This window comes from Puma concolor, chromosome A1, assembly GCF_028749965.1.
Source record: "Puma concolor isolate L17-30 chromosome A1, mPumCon1.1.hap2, whole genome shotgun sequence".
Lineage (NCBI taxonomy): Eukaryota > Metazoa > Chordata > Mammalia > Carnivora > Felidae > Puma > Puma concolor.
In genome coordinates this window covers 47,152,252-47,168,069 of record NC_141667.1, presented here as the reverse complement: position 1 = coordinate 47,168,069, position 15,818 = coordinate 47,152,252, and the positions used below count along the sequence as shown (strand labels likewise).

General features: G+C 45.7%; 1 protein-coding gene and 1 pseudogene across 4 annotated transcripts in view; both read right to left on the bottom strand.

Annotated features, from left to right (window-relative positions):
* Nucleotides 1-5,773: 5,773 nt before the first annotated feature.
* LOC147584146 (small ribosomal subunit protein uS8 pseudogene) lies at nt 5,774-11,463 on the bottom strand (annotated as a pseudogene).
* A 153-nt stretch (nt 11,464-11,616) lies between these two features.
* Nucleotides 11,617-15,818, bottom strand: part of GALNT10 (polypeptide N-acetylgalactosaminyltransferase 10) — a 226,692-nt gene continuing 222,490 nt past the window's right edge. For all 4 annotated transcript variants that reach the window (XM_025924183.2, XM_086700365.1, XM_086700177.1 and 1 more), the window contains exon 12: nt 11,617-15,704. In XM_025924183.2, the coding sequence (XP_025779968.1) occupies nt 15,546-15,704 (159 nt within the window). In that variant the 3' untranslated portion in view covers nt 11,617-15,545. The remainder of the gene's footprint in view (nt 15,705-15,818) is intronic.

Sequence of the window (15,818 nt, the reverse complement as noted above, 5' to 3'; positions counted from 1 at the left end):
AACTTGGGGACTAACAATGACCAAAGGCCCAAAGGGACTAGCCCAGGGTCATAGGGTCATGCGGTCACACAATCATTTAGGGATGGGTAGCATTGACCTGGGTGGGGGTGGGCGGTGTTCAGGGGGCGGGAGTGTTAGGTGAGCACTTGTACCTATTTTGGTAGTACTAGGTGGCTTGGCATTAAAGAGGTTTTTGGTTTGTGCCCTGATGAAAAAAGGAAAGCTACCAGTTTCCATGTTTAGGAGCAGATGCTCTGTGATCTTAAATTTTCTTCAGTGACCTTGAACGTATTTGTACCCTCTCGTCTAGTAATTTCACATGCAGAACAGCCATTTCAGGAAATTGGCCTACCAGAGAAAAATTTAAACAAGGATGTTCATTGTAGGATTATTTATAAAAGGAAAATAGAAAAAGAACCTCAAGTTCCACAAGAGAAGTGGTTACGTAAACTACTGAACATCTTCAGAGTGAGATATTTTGCAGTTATTTATGATCTTTTCAACATTTAAGGTAGTTTCAACATCACTGTAAGTGTTTTCTATATAGAACAATTCATCATGGACTCTTCAACAAAGAATTGATGAGTTGGAGAAGTGCTGTATTCATGTTAACTTAAAAATGCAGGATTTAAAATTGCATATGGGATATGTGTGTACATATAAGTTAAAAAATAAAAAAGGAAAGCAACTATTTGTGCATATGAAATCTACCAAAGTACTAATGTTCTAATAGTAATTATTATCATGGATAGTGGAAATATGGTTGATATTTTTCTCCTTTTGGTCCACCTTTGCATTTTCCCCAGGAAGCAATTATTGCTTTTATAGTAGGAAAATATAGGATGAAAATTAATAGGAAAAAAGGCACAGTTTAATAGAATGCCTCACTCAGAGTTCATACATTCAGAAGTAAATTATTGAACGTATTACATGTACCCATTTCAGGGTCGGCCACAAGAGAAGAATAAAACATAATCTTTACCCTAAAAGAGAGTATCTTCTAGCGGGGGGAGCTCAGACACCCAGAAAACAGTTGGGTGTCTATACAAGGCAGTGTGTGATGTTGGCTCCAAAGTTGACTGGTACGGATGAGAGGTCTACATTTCCCACATATATGTTGCCCTTAGATATTTTTCAAAACAGCACTTACATCCAGTGCCAGGCTGCTACAGTACACACAGCTTCTTCACCAGATTTTCCCCTGGCACTGCCCCTGGAGCAGGGGAGAATGGTGCCTTTTCCTTTTCCTAGATGGGTTCTGTCTCTCTGTCTCTCTGTCTGTCTGTCTGTCTGTCTCTCTATGGAATTTATTGTCAAATTGGTTTCCATACAACACCCAGTGCTCATCCCAACAGGTGCCCTCCTCAATGCCCATCACCCACTTTCCCCTCCCTCCCACTCCCCATCAACCCTCAGTTTATTCTCAGTATTTAAGAGTCTCTTATGGTTTGCCTCCTTCCCTCTCTCTAACTTTTTCCCCCGTCCCCCTCCCCGCTGGTCTTCTGTTAAGTTTCTCAGGATCCACATATGAGTGAAAATATATGGTATCTGTCTTTCTCTGCCTGACTTATTTCACTTAGCATAATACCCTCCAGTTCCATCCACGTTGCTACAAAAGGCCATATTTCATTCTTTCTCATTGCCATGTAGTATTCCATTGTATATATAAACCACATCTTCTGTATCCATTTGTCAGTTGATGGACATTTAGGCTCTTTCCATAATTTGGCTATTGTTGAAAGTGATGCTATAAACATTGGGGTACAAGTGCCCCTATGCATCAGCACTCCTGTATCCCTTGGGTAAATTCCTAGCTGTGTGATTGCTGGGTCATAGGGTAGATCTATTAATTTTTTGAGGAACCTCCACACTGTTTTCCAGAGTGGCTGCACCAGTTTGCATTCCCACCAACAGTGCAAGAGGGTTCCCGTTTCTCCACATCCTCGCCAGCATCTGTAGTCTCCTGATTTGTTCATTTTAGCCACTCTGACCAGCATGAGGTGGTACCTCAGTGTGGTTTTGATTTGTATTTCCCTGATGAGTGACATTGAGCATCTTTTCATGTGCCTGTTGGCCATCCGGATGTCTTCTTTAGAAAAGTGTCTATTCATGTCTTCTGCCTATTTTTTTTTTAAATTTTTAATGTTTATTTATATTTGAGACAGAGAGAGACAGAGCATGAACGGGGGAGGGTCAGAGAGAGAGAGGGAGACTCAGAATCGGAAGCAGGCTCCAGGCTCCGAGCTGTCAGCACAGAGCCTGACGCGGGGCTCGAACTCACGGACCGTGAGATCATGACCTGAGCCGAAGTCAGACGCCCAACCAACTGAGACACCCAGGCACCCCTCTTCTGCCTATTTCTTCACGGGATTATTTGTTTTTCAGGTGTGGAGTTTGGTGAGTTCTTTACAGATTTTGGATACTAGCCCTTTATCCGACATGCCATTTGCAAATATCTTTTCCAACTCTATCGGTTGTCTATTAGTTTTGTTGATTGTTTTTCATTTGCAGTGCAGAAGCTTTTTATCTTGATGAGGTCCCAATAGTTCATTTTTGCTTTTAATTCCCTTGCCTTTGGAGATGTTCCTAGACGGGTTCTCTATCTCAGCGCTTGGGGTAGGGGATGCTCCTTATCTGCTACTCCTGAATTCTTTAGAGTTCTCTTTACTGTTTTACTACTGTGCCCTGTTATAATTCATAAATCTTTATATTAGCTTTCCTCTGTTCAAATTACTGTGTGATTTCTCTCTCTTAATTGGACCCAGACTGATACCCTCAGTTTCTGTGTAATTTTGTGTGTGGGGGGGGGGGGGAAGGGTGGTGCACATGCTTTTAACTACCATTTATAGACAATCCTATAGTCTTTCTTCAAGGAATATTTTATAATCTCTCCTCCCTGTTATTATGTAGTTTGGTTTCAAATAACAATTTTTTTTTGGAAAAAATTCTGAGTTTTCTGCTGGGGAAGTAAATCTGTAACTACAGAAAGGAAATATAGTGAAATATTCAAATAATGAAGAAATGAATACAGATAGAAGCTTCTGTGATCCTTGTTTTGCTTTGTGTAGGATTTGAGATTCTTGAAATGGCTAAGAGAATCTGCTTTGCTACATTTATAACTTTAGGTAATTAATTTACAACAGTTCCTTAAGTGCTTGAAAGATCTTGCTTTTTAGATTTGTAAGTCTGCCCTGTTGGGCATTTAAAGTGTTTGAGAAAATCAGACATATTAAATTTGTAATTGTAGTCTGAAATGTCTAAGGAAATTTGATTAATTAAATCTGTAAGCCTGTTAAATGTTTAAGGAGGATTGAATCTGCTAAACTTAAGAATTAATTCAACAGTAATCAAAGAACAAGTGAAAGTGATTGTTCTTATCTTTATATGAAAAATCACCAGATTTATAAAGGAATAACAAGATTTGTAAATTGAACATAAAGCCTTTAATAAAAGCTAGGTTTTAAAATGGCAACTTGACTCAGTAACTGTAATATTCTTTTCCATCCCCAAGTCTACCTTCAGATAATTAAAATTACAGGCTGATAACCCCCAACTCCATAGTTCTAGCTGAGGCCTCTCCTCAGAGCTCCAGAAAACAGCCTCTGGAGCTTAGATGCTCCAGGGGCATCGCAGACCAAATGTTCAAGTTAAAAGCTTCGGACAACCGAATCCGTTAACTGCAACCTGTACCACCCTTGATTCTCTCTTCTTTCACCCCACTCCAAGCCCACGCATCATTGAGGCACTTTCTTCTCCTTCCAATAGATATTTAGAATCTGTCCCTTTTGCTTCGTTTCCTATGGCCAGTGGTTCAGCCCAGGCCACCATCACCTTGTGTCTAACGTGCTTTACTGGCCTATGAGCTGGTCCCTAAACCACTCTTTCCTGATGGAGCATCTATACAAACCAAACCTTGCCCCACTTCTCTTAAGCCCCTCACCAGCTTCCCACTGCATTCTGACAGTGCCTCCTGCCATCTCTTTGCCCCCTTCCCACGCCTCAGCTCTGTTATTCTTCCTTAAGTTCCTCAGATAAGCCAGACTCCTCCCTACCTCAAGGTCTTTGCATTTGCAGTTGCCTCTACCTGGAAAGCTGTTCCGCTCGCTCCTCCCACAGCTGACTCCATCCTCCAAGTCTTAATTTAAATGTCACCTCTGCAGAGAGTCTTCCCTGATTAAAAGGAATTTTTCTTCCCAGCCCCTGCCCATCGCTATGCTCCATTCCGTGTCTTTTCTTATTAGCATTCATCACAATATTCAATGATTCTATTTTATTATTATTTTTGTGGTGGGGCTGTTTCTCCCATTGCAATATAAGCTCCACAAAGGCCAGGACTATGTCTGCCTTGTTTGTTGTTGTTGTAGCTCCAGTGCATACAACACTAATTCTCCAATTCTGGTAGCTAACAAGAGTAGGGACCCCGTAAACATTTTTTCAATAAATTAAGTATATCCAACTCTACCAAGACATTTATTAAGTAATAAAAAAGATACAGGGCACTACGTGGAGTATGAATTCCGTTTGTTTTTCTTAAAATTTTTATACCCAAATACACATATTTGGAAACACAAGAAACTAGTAATTGTGGTTGCTTCCGTGGTGGGGACTGCAGGCCAAGGGAAGAAAGGAAGAATCTGAAAATTAAAAAAAAAAAATTTTTTTTAACTTGAGAGAGAGAGAGTGAGCAAGCATGAGTGGGGGAGAGGGGCAGAGGGAGAGAGAGTGAATCTTAAGTAGGCTCCATGCTCAGCACAGAGCCCAATGTGGGGCTCGATCCCATGACCCTGGGACCATTACCTGAGCTGACACCAAGAGTCATATGCTCAACCAACTGAGCCGCCCAGGCACCCCAGAATTTGAATTTTATAACCTCTGTTCCTATTGGATGTTTTACGACGTGCCTATATTTCTAATAATAGTAAGAAAAACACCATCCTTTGGTATTGTAATTTAACAGGAAGTATGGAATACCAAAAAAAGTTGGAAGAATCTCAGAATAAAGGACAGTCATTTAAATGGAATAAATTAAGCTTTATGAAAAGTCCACAGCATGAGCCTATTTTCCTCATTTCGCTGAGGACGCATGAAAGTGTCCCCTGGCTCTGGTCTGCAACCTGGCACTTGACAGGTGCTGGCTATTGGCCAACGGTAGCTCTTGGCACTGTGGCTAAGGGCAAAGGCTCTAGTTTGAATTCCAGCTCTGCCACTTTACTAGCCGTAGGACCATTGACAACTTATGTGAAGTTTATAAGCCTCAGTTTTCTTCATCTGTAAGATGGGATGATAATAGTACTTATAGGGCTATTGTGAGGATCAAATGTGATATTGTAAAGCACTTAGCTTAGTGTCTCGTACATAGTAAGTGTTCATTAAGTGGTAGTTATTATTTCATACATTTTATGCTGACACCCCTTGTACTCAGGTTCAGATTTCTGCATGTTAGAGAGTGAGACCTCACATTGCAGGATGGGAAGGTGGTGCTGCTGATCTGTTAATCGTTCAGTTTCCACACAGGCAGTTTCCATATCCATCTGTGCAGCAATGATTGGGAAAGTGCTTCATTATTTTGTTGTATCTTAACCTCATCTTAAAAAATTATGTGGATGGAAAAATGAAAGTACCAAGAGTAGTGATAAGAAGTGTGTGTATGTCAAGAAAGTGAAAAGACAACCTACAGAATGGGAGAAAGTGTTTGCAAATCATACACGATAAGGGACTTGTATTTAGAATATATAATGCACTCTTATCATTCAACAATAAAAAGACAAGCCAATTAAAAAGGGGTAAAGGCTTTTTTATTAAAAAAATTTTTTTGCGTGTGTTTTTTAAGCACCAGAGTCCACTGAGGCATTTTATTTGCACACATGTATTATATCCCTAGAAAAAAGAACCCCGGGATTTTCTCTCCAGCGTATTTTGCTTCTTCATGAGGCCAGCTGAGGTTGTCAGTGAAATGAAACCAAACTGGTGGGACAGGAGCAGACTATTCTGCCATTTTTCTAGCTGTACATCCAATCTGGGGCTGATCACACGTGTTTAACCTGCCCATGAAGTTCACAACAATTTTCCCAGCTCTGTGATCATCCATGATTTCAAATTCACCAATGTAACCATGCTTCAGCATCATAGTTAGAAGCTGGAAGATGACTTTGGAGCATGGACTAGGAGCCTGGTGTTTGCCTCTCTTTTTGGCATTGTTCATGCTCTTGAGAGCATCTGCCAGGACATTCATGCATGCCATAATGGCGGCACGAAAAGATGGTGGAAAGAGTGAAAGGTTTTGAATAGATATTTCTCCAAAGAAGATATACAGATGGCCAAAAGCACATGAAAAGATGCTCAACATCACTAATCATTAAGGAAATATAAATCAAAACTACAATGAGATATTACTTCATATCTACTAGGATAGCTATAGTACATAAGACAGGTAATAGCAAGTATTGGTGAGGATGTGGAGAAGTTGAACCCCACATACTGCTGGTCGCAATGCAAAATTGGTGCACCCATCTTGGAAAAAGTTTAACAGTTCCTCAAAAAGTTAAATGTAGACTTACCATATGACCCAGCCATTCTACTCTTAGGTATCTACCCAGAGAGATGAAATGTCTTCCAACTGATGAATGGATAAACAAAATGTAGTATTTCCAGACACATTATTATTCTGCAATAAAAAGGAATGAAGGACTGACACAATATGGATGAACCTTGAAAACATTATGCTAAGTGAAAGCCAGACACAATGGCCACATATTCCATGATTCCATTTATATGAAATGTTCAGAAAGGGCAAATCCATGCAGATGAGTGGTTACCAGCAGCTAAGGGACTGGGGAGCTTGGGTGGGGAGTGACTGCTAATGGGTCCAGAGTTTCTTTTTCGGGGGACAAAAATGTTCTGAAATTAGGAAGTGGTGATAGTTGCACAACCTTGTAAATATACTAAGAACATTGAATTATACACTTTAGGTGAATTAGATTTCAATAAAGGAAGTATGTGTATCATTAACTGTAATTGACATAAAGGTAGGAGTCATTGGATTTATTGAAAGGAATGAATCTTCAGTCTCCACTTGATGTTCTTAATCACTTTTTTTTTTTAAAAGTAAGCTCTAGGCCCATTGTGGGACTTGAACTCATGACCCTGAGATCAATAGTTGCATGTTCCTCCAGCTAAACCAGCCAGGCACTTCCTTATGCATGTTTTTTGATTAGTAAAGAAAAATAATCAAATTGAAGATATAGTAGGAAAGGCAGGAAATATATCATCAAAGATTGCGTCCAAAAATGCAGGTGTAATTGAAACTGATAAACCCTTTTTTATTCCTTAGGAACAAATGTGCCCTGTTGACGGAATACATTTTTTGTTTGACTTTTTATTTTCGACATTGGTCACATTTTCAGAAACCAATTCTGTATGGGAGTGGGGTTGTATGTGTAGTCTGTCATGGGGAAACAAACCTTTGTGCTTCTCCTTTCTTTAATGCTAGATGACCAAGCAAACTTCTCCTAAGAAAAAATTCAGCTGATACTAGGAGGTTGCACATAATTATTTGGGTTACTGGATATTTGGGTCATTGGGTCTAATGCCCATAAAAAAATGAACAACTTCAGATTCATATATCAGTCTTTCATGAGTTTCATTAGGAAAAGTCAGACCTGGAAAGCTGTTTAGTTTTGGCCTTAACGAAATATGCAACTAATGGTGACATAAATAATAAGGGTTATTAATCAGTTTCACAAAACTAACATTTCAGAGATAGGTGGTGCGTTCATCAGAAGCTCAACAATTTCAGAGGTCCAAATCAGTCCTCCTGAGAGCTGGGGATAAAACCGTGGACTAGAAGACACTAAACAAGTAAACGAATGAATAAAATAATTAAAGCACTCCTCATTATTACACCAATGCTGTGTTTGCAAATGTGCCTACTCACCAAAATAGATTTGTGACCTCAGAACCGATACTTGCAGCACCTCGGAGGTCACCTGCAGCACCTCGGAGGTCACTTGCAGACGGGTGCATGTCAAGAGTGGCAAAAAATTGGGAGTTCCCCCAACATGCACGTTCCCAGCTGAGGTCTAGCGCGCATGCTCTAAACAAGTATCCTTTTCATGGGCAATGTGGTGTCACGTTTTACATATTTTTGTGCTTTTTGTTGGTGATTTTGGTTTAAAATGCCTCCCAAGCATAGCGCTGAGGTGCTGTATGGTGTTCTTAAGCACTACGATGTGTCTATGGAGAACATGTGTGTGTTAAGTAAATTTCATTGAGGCATTAGTTCCAGAGTTAGCCCTGAGTTGGATGTTGACAAATTAGTGACCTATTATTAAATACGGTGTCTTTAAACAGAAATGCACATAAAACAAGGTTATGTATTGATCGTTTGATGAAAATGTCTCGAGTAGAGGCTCGCAGGAGCCTACCCCTGCGCTTCCCCTAGGGGCGTGGTTCAGTGTTTGCTGACTCCATGTTCACAGTGACTCAATAGAACATAACTACTGTGAACAAGGAGAATGGACTGTATGTCAGGATAAGTGCCATGAAAGAGGCTACAAAGGTGCTCAGCATGCCAGAAAATGATGTGTGTGGGGTGGGCCTGTTCTTGACAGGGTGTGCCGGAAGTTTCTTGGGGGTGGGGGCGAGCTAAGCTGGGACCTAAACTCTGACAAAAAGCTGCCAAGCAGAGGGAGAACATTCCAAGTGGAGGGACCACTTGGTTTTGGAGGTGGGAAAGACTTGGCCTGTGAGGACCTGAGCCCTGCTGGGGAGGTGATGGAGAAGCAGGCAGGGGCCAGCCTGGAAGGACTGTTAGGACCTGGCTAAGAAGTTTCGGTTTTATACTAGAGGCCTGGGGTGAAGTCACAAGCAGTGCAGCGGTAATGAGGTGTCTCTGGGTCCTTGTTTGTTCTCATCACTAGGCTAAAGAGGTCACAGATTATTCCTTATTCATCTCTGTATTTCCAGGGCTGAGGACAAAGGTGGAGCCAACTACTATGGGCACCCAGCGTGGACCACCATGGGCCCACAGTACATATGTCAGTATGCATTTGTTGTCTCGATGACCAAGCCCTGGGATTCTGCAGCTGTAAAGAAACCATAGCAGGGACTTTTCTCAGAATGTGGACTCCAGCCTCATGAGGACTCCAGACCCCAGGATTCCAGCCTCAGCATCCCAGGCTGAGAGGCCAATGCTGGGGGCGGGGGTGTTTAGCTCTAGCTCCAGCGAAAGCAGACCCTCCATCCCCTTCTTCCCATCCCCAGGCAGGAGCTGGCAGGAGATCAGATGCTACTTCAATTCCAAGTGGCTCATGAACAAAAGCTGTGAAGTTGCTAAGAAACCTGCTTCTCTGAGGGTTCACCAGGTTTTCCTTTGTTTCTATGGCAGTGTGTGTGTGTGTGTATGCGTGTGTGCATGCACACCAAGGGTCGTCACCCTGCCAGCTCTGAAGCAAGTCAGATTGGAAGGATTGCAGACTTCCCTGGGGCACCTTCATGGGCCCAAGGATCACCAAGCCAGGCAGCCCAGTTCACTGAGGGTGAACAAAGAGGAAACGGATGCCCGCGGCCAGAGGTTAGCAGAGCTGTAAGCAGCTGCAGGAAGGGAGCTCTGGATACTGAATCCTGGCCCACTTCAGCAATAGCCCAGAAGCCGTAGGGTGGGAGACACCAACAGAACTGAAAGAGGCCCCACTCCTATCCCCTAGGTTAGCTTGGAAAATAAATCCCTAGCAACCTCAGGTCTACTGCAAAATACCAGATGCAGGATTTGTACAACTGTAAGAGTACGGGCTGACCATTATCTACTTTGCTCCCCTTCTCCCCATTGTCATGGAAAATCTGAGGCCTAGGGAGGGGAAGGGACTTTCTCAAGAACACACAGCATGTAACGGATACAGGAGCACTCTCCCTCAGAAGGCCTGTGGGCTGTGAGTGGAGGAAATAAAAGCCTAAAGTGTAATCTGAAGCTGTATTCTTCACCCGTCTGTCCATTCTTCAAATACTCATTGAGCCTTTACTCAGTGCCAGGAGCCCCCAATCCCCAATTCCAACTAAGTACAGAGAGAGAGAATCCAAAATTGTTGGCAAATTGCCAAATTCTCTGCCTCTGCTCCCGAACAAGTATGCCACCAACCACTGACAGAGGTCCCACTGTGTGTCCAGCTAAGTGCTTTAGATACCTTGGATTCTACCCTTGCTTGCGGGCTTGGGAGCTGAGGAGCTAGAACGGATGAGACATGTTAATTCCCCCCATCCTCCCACCTGTCCCAGTGGGGAAGGACCTTTCCTCCCAGGAATCAGTGATTTCGAGAAGGCAACTGAGGGCCAGCTGCCCTGGAGTTTTTACTCTGCAGGCCCGAGGTGCCAACTATGTGCCCAGCAGCTCGACAAAGTCATTCCTGGCTATAAACATCAGTTGAGGGTACATCTGATGCTCTCACCCTGCCCAGTTAAAAACCCTCCAATGGTCCCTACTGCTTTAAAAATAAAGCTCAGAGACGCCTTAACATGGTCTACAAGACCCTGCAGAGTCTGGCTTCTGCCCACCCTTTCCTTCTTGTCTCTTTTTTCTCACTCACTCTGCTCCCACCTCACTGACCTTCATACCTGTCATGTTCCCTCCACAGGGTCTTAGCACATGCGGCCCCTGCACCTGGAATCTTCTTCCCTCTCTTCCTCTGTCCCTAGTAAAAGAATTTAATCTTTTTAAAGAAACCATTAAAATTTTAGAAGAAAATTAACAATATCCATCTTCTGGTTCCAGGGCTCAGAAGGCCAGTGAACAGATTTCCACCCCCTTAATCTGCCTTTTCCAAGCCGTGGTCCACAGCGCCCTCTGGTGGGCTCTGGGTGACAGCATCAGCAGGCAGCTTGGGCTGGCTGGACGGGTAGTCCTACACTAAGTTTCAACCAGGGAACCAGAGGTGGGGCTGGAAGGATCATCCAAAAACTGGCCATTTTACAGCAGAAAACAGAGGTCTAGATAGGGGGCAGGATCTGCAGAGCCACGCCAGCCAATGCTGTTTCTAGAATGTGGCATTACACAAATGATACAAATCTAATATTCAAAAGCATCGTAATATTTTGGTAGGTAGACACCTGTGGCTGATGGGTGAGCATCAGAAATAAAGCCATTTCACCTTGTCCTGCCCCCCTGAAATCTTCCATTCCTGGCTGTAGTCTGTCAGACCCTTTGTGGGCTACCCCACCTAACCCTGTGAGCTCACCTCCTGTGCCTTCAACACGGAAAGTCCCTCCTGCTCAGGGTTCTTGCAGGAGTGACTCCCTTTGCCTGGCACTCTCTCCCCCAAACTGCCTCTTGGCTCAGACTCCCTCAAGTCTTTCAGCTCTCACAGAGACACGCTCTGACCGGCCTACCTAATGTTGCCTCCCAATCCAGTCTCTGAGACATCTCGGTTTATATTCTTCATAGCCCTGCTCACATCTAGAGTCATCTTGGTTGGTTGTTTGAGGTCCACCTTCCTCTCTAGAAGGACAGCTGTCGGGGACTTGTTCGGTATCTGGCAGAGGGCCTGGGTACCGAGCAGACACTCCCTGAATACGTGGGGAATGACGGACTGAAAAATGGTGCGTGACAAGAACAAGCCAGAGAACACGTTAGAGAAAGTCTGGAGGTTTACTCAACAACAATCACAATTGTACACAGTAAGTCAGTTCATCACAAAGGCTCACTTTTCCGGGCAGGAGAAGAGAGGTTGGTGGTCTTGAGCTCTCTGTTTAGAATCGCAGTCTGCCATCTCAATATTCCCTGCCTGTAGTCCCTTTGGGATCCCAGGCTTCACGCCCAAAACAGAGCAGGAGCTCAACCCTGTTGTCTGGAGAGGCTGAATCAAAGCCTTCTGGGGAGTGGATGCTAAGAGGACCTTGTCACTTGGGATGTAGGTCCAACACCCACCCCAGAGGCGGCAGTGGGCCTTGGCCTTGGCTCAAGATCAAGTTTGAACTGAAATATTACTTCGATTTTCACAAAGAGCATCAGTGGAAAGTAGAAAAGAATTCCAGAATTGGACTGCACTCCTTGCCCCTCTCCCACGCTTAAAAATCTTCAGAAAACATTAAAAATGCATTGCCTCCCAGGAATTATAAAAGATCGCCCAATCTGTACACACTAGAGACCACTGAAGCAAGGAATCCCCAGTCAGAGTAATTCTCGGTTACTACCGTAAAGTGCTTTGCCACGCTTTTGAGATTCCAGAGAGTAGAAAAATGAAGATACATGGAAAGAAACAGGGAGCCATTTTCAAGGGTATCATCTCTTTCTTAAGGAGAGAGAGAAATTCGACAGGTAGGTTTGGAAAGTGAATATAGGGTGCACTTTGGGACTCTATATGCCGCATCTTCAACAGGAACTGCTCTTTCTCCCCTAGGCCTAATGTCACCCCCCCCCCCCGTGGAAGTACCCCCCTCTGCCTCTGAACTAATTCTTCCACAAGGGGAGAAGGGGCGGTTCCTGGACTATTTTAAAAGTTGAAAGCTCCGGGGGGAGGCACACGGTAGAATGGCTTTTCACACGTGTGCCTGAACATTTAGCCACCTCCAAAGGCCTTGTATTTACAGCAAAGAGGCTCTCCGCATTCCAAAATGTTTCCGGAGTTCCCCCTCTGGAAAGGCTGCTGGTGAGCCACACGGTCATGATGCTTTCTGGCCGCACCCTGTTTTGTGACCTCACGCTCAGAATAAAGGGAGGCAAAGGGGCCCACGTTCTCACCCATGACCCAGATGAGAGTGTCTCCACAGGTCCTGGCTGCTGTACTGAGCATCAGCTGGTAGTGTGGGCAGGAACCTGGATCTCTGAGACAGGTGGTTTTCAAAAAGGAGGCCAAAGCAACCAGTGGTATTTGTAACCAGTCAGTTGGTCAGCTGAGCCGTGAACCTCTTCCTTCCCCTCTTCCACACTTTGCCAAGTCCCAGCACCTCCTGGTGAGGGCTCAGCAAGTGCTGCTCAGAGGACCTGCCCATCCCCAGTCGAGGGTGCAAAAGCAGACCCTAATGGAGGACCCAAGAATGGGACGGAGGAAAGCTGAAGCCCGCTTGCTGCTGCACCTGCTTTCCACAGGAGTCCCGGTCTTGCCGAGGACACTATCACCCACTTGGAATGGGACATCTGGAAACCTAGCGAGTGTGCTGCACTCTGTGTGGGGGCTGGGGTGGGGGACTCCAGGCATGGTCTACAAACAGGGCCCTCTCCCAGGGGTTGCTGAGGCCCTTCTAGGCCACAGACAAAATGAGTTGTCCAGCTGCCCTTTTAACTTGGAGGGTTACTTGCCATGAACTGGAACTCCAGCCTCTGGCCCTTGAGGGGCATCTCCGCCTCCCAGATCCTGCCCTAGGCCCAACGTCTCCTGCTTGAAATCAGAAGTTAAGAAACACACACTCATCCAACAGAAACTGCACACACTACCACGAAAGTTTCCCCTCCCCCGCCCCCAACCCTGCCCCTTTATGTTTGTCTAGCAAGGCACTAGGAAATTGTTCAAGTTTAGGGATTTGCTGTACATTTGCATTTTTTTCTTTTTAAAAGGCACAGTTTTTATTTTAATGATGCTGCTTTGCTCTCTGATGATGAACCCTCAGTTCTCCAAACTGCAACTCTTGTTCTCTTAGATCCCAGAAGGGGCCTCATCTTTGGACTCCTTCCTATGGAGGGCCACTTCTAAAGATATGGCACTCGTTTGGAAAAGACACGGAGGGATCAACAAGGGATCAAGCAAGCTGTTGCACGCACAGGGGCCACCTCTCCTGGGGACAGGCGGCCAGGGCAGGGTGTGTGTGGGGGCAGAAGTGGAGGAAGTGATGCTTTGCCAGCTATATGCTTAATTGGGGTGGTGGTGGTTAGGAGTGTTTTATCTGCCTCCCCACCCCTGATAACTGGTGGCCTTGAGATCAGCCAGCATCTCAAAGGCAGATTCGTGGCTCTGTTCCCAGATTAATGTCTCATTTAATTGGTAAATGACACAATCGAGAGACCCAGCTCTAATTGGAACACTGGTTTCAAGTATTTCCTGGACTAGCTGGTGGGAGCCATAGGTTGTAGAATGCGATTTCCATTTCTGAATCAGTGGGTGGCAGGTTGGTCACAGAAATGCTTCCTATTAGCTTGGGAGCCCTCTGGGAGTCCGACACATAATTAACAAAGCAAAAGGTAAACACGAGGGACTGGCATGGAGCTGGGTGTCTGCCTGTTCGTGGGACCCTCCTCCACTGCAGCTGTGAAGGCGGTGGAGGGTGCAGGGCTTCGGGTCTGCACTGTGGACCGTGTCGTACGTACCGAGGCCTCCGGTACGAGCTGACAGACATGGGTCACCCACCCCCTCCCCCCCCCCCCCCCCCCGACACCACCAACCTCGGATTTCAAAGATTGTCTCTAGGTTGGGGGCTGGATGCCTTAACTATATTACACTTGGCTGGCTCTTTTAAATCGCAGCATTCTAGAAATCCCAACTGGATGCTAGAATACCAGAATCCTATGTAGCGTTCTAGTTTGTGATCCAATGATACAGTTCTATAAAAATTCTAGAGTTCTATGTGAGAACTGGAGCCGCGATGAGGTCAGAGGCTGGGCATCTCGCCCCTGGTCCACCTTGGAGGCCTCCAGCCTTTGTGAGGTGAGCACTTCACACATCTGCTCCTTTCTTGAGGCAGGTAATTGCCCAAGAGAGAAAGAGGAAAATGGAAGCACTGATAAGGGAAATTCAGCCAGAATCTCTGGTTTGGAGGTCTTCTACTAGGCCTTTTCCATGGGCCCAAGTCATCTGAAACCCAGCCCTGAAGAGCTGGTGGCTGAGCTGTCTTGTGCCCAGAGAGCAAGGAGAGACAGCCCATGTGTCCATGGCGGCAAAGGAACGTCTAGGGGTCCAGCTTCTGACCCCAGGCCTGGCAGCTGGCCAGTGTTCAGTACTGGATGCTCTGAGGGCCCAGGTACGGCCTTCGAATGCGTCGCCTGGGGCTGTGACAGAACAGAAGCCGGGCAGTAACTGTAGTTACTCAGTTACTCCATGACAGGCAGAAACTAAATGGCTGAAACCAGTGGCCCCAAGAAAGACTCCCTCCCTCCCCTTCTGCAGCTGACGGACGGCAGAGGTGCTACAAGTGCCCAGATGGACAACAGGGGCTTCTCTTTCTAAAGGGCCGTCACATATGAGCCATCTCAAGGCTAGGTAACCTTGTAGGACCCATTTTCGGGTAGCCTAGGGCTGCCTTGGCATTTCTCCCACATAATGCCCAAAGGAACGTGGTGACAAAGTTGGTAAGGCCCTCCTAGATTTCCATGATGCTGTCAGGGATTAAAGCAGGCACTGCTCTTTGTGGGGCCTCATGTGGGGTCTGTTGTCCACCCCGCGGCTACCACTGGGCCTCAAGGAACAGGTGGGCCTCCTGCTCCAGCCGTCAGAGCCCTCTGTGCCCTAGACCTGTTGGCCAGCGCCTTTCACGTCACGCTGCCCACGGAAGCCCTGCCTCCCTCGGGAGGGGAAGGCTGCCGGAAGCGCCAGGAGAGGACCCCACCAGGCCCGCTGAGACACCAGGGCTCAGTTCCTGTTGAATTTTTCCAAGACTGTCGAGTTGGTGTGTTCAAACAGCCACTGCTGGGTCAGAGAAGAGGGGTTACAGGTGTTCATGAAGATCCTGTGGTCACTTTCACTGCAGTCCATGCAACTGCCGCTGACGGGGTGGTACAGGGTCTTGTCCTACGAAACAGGGAGGTAATCAGGGAGGCGGCGCTGGGGATCTGAACCAACGGCAGCAGCAACGATAGCAACGGGGCAGTGAGGCAGCGGCCGGCTGCGTTCACTGACCTGCGA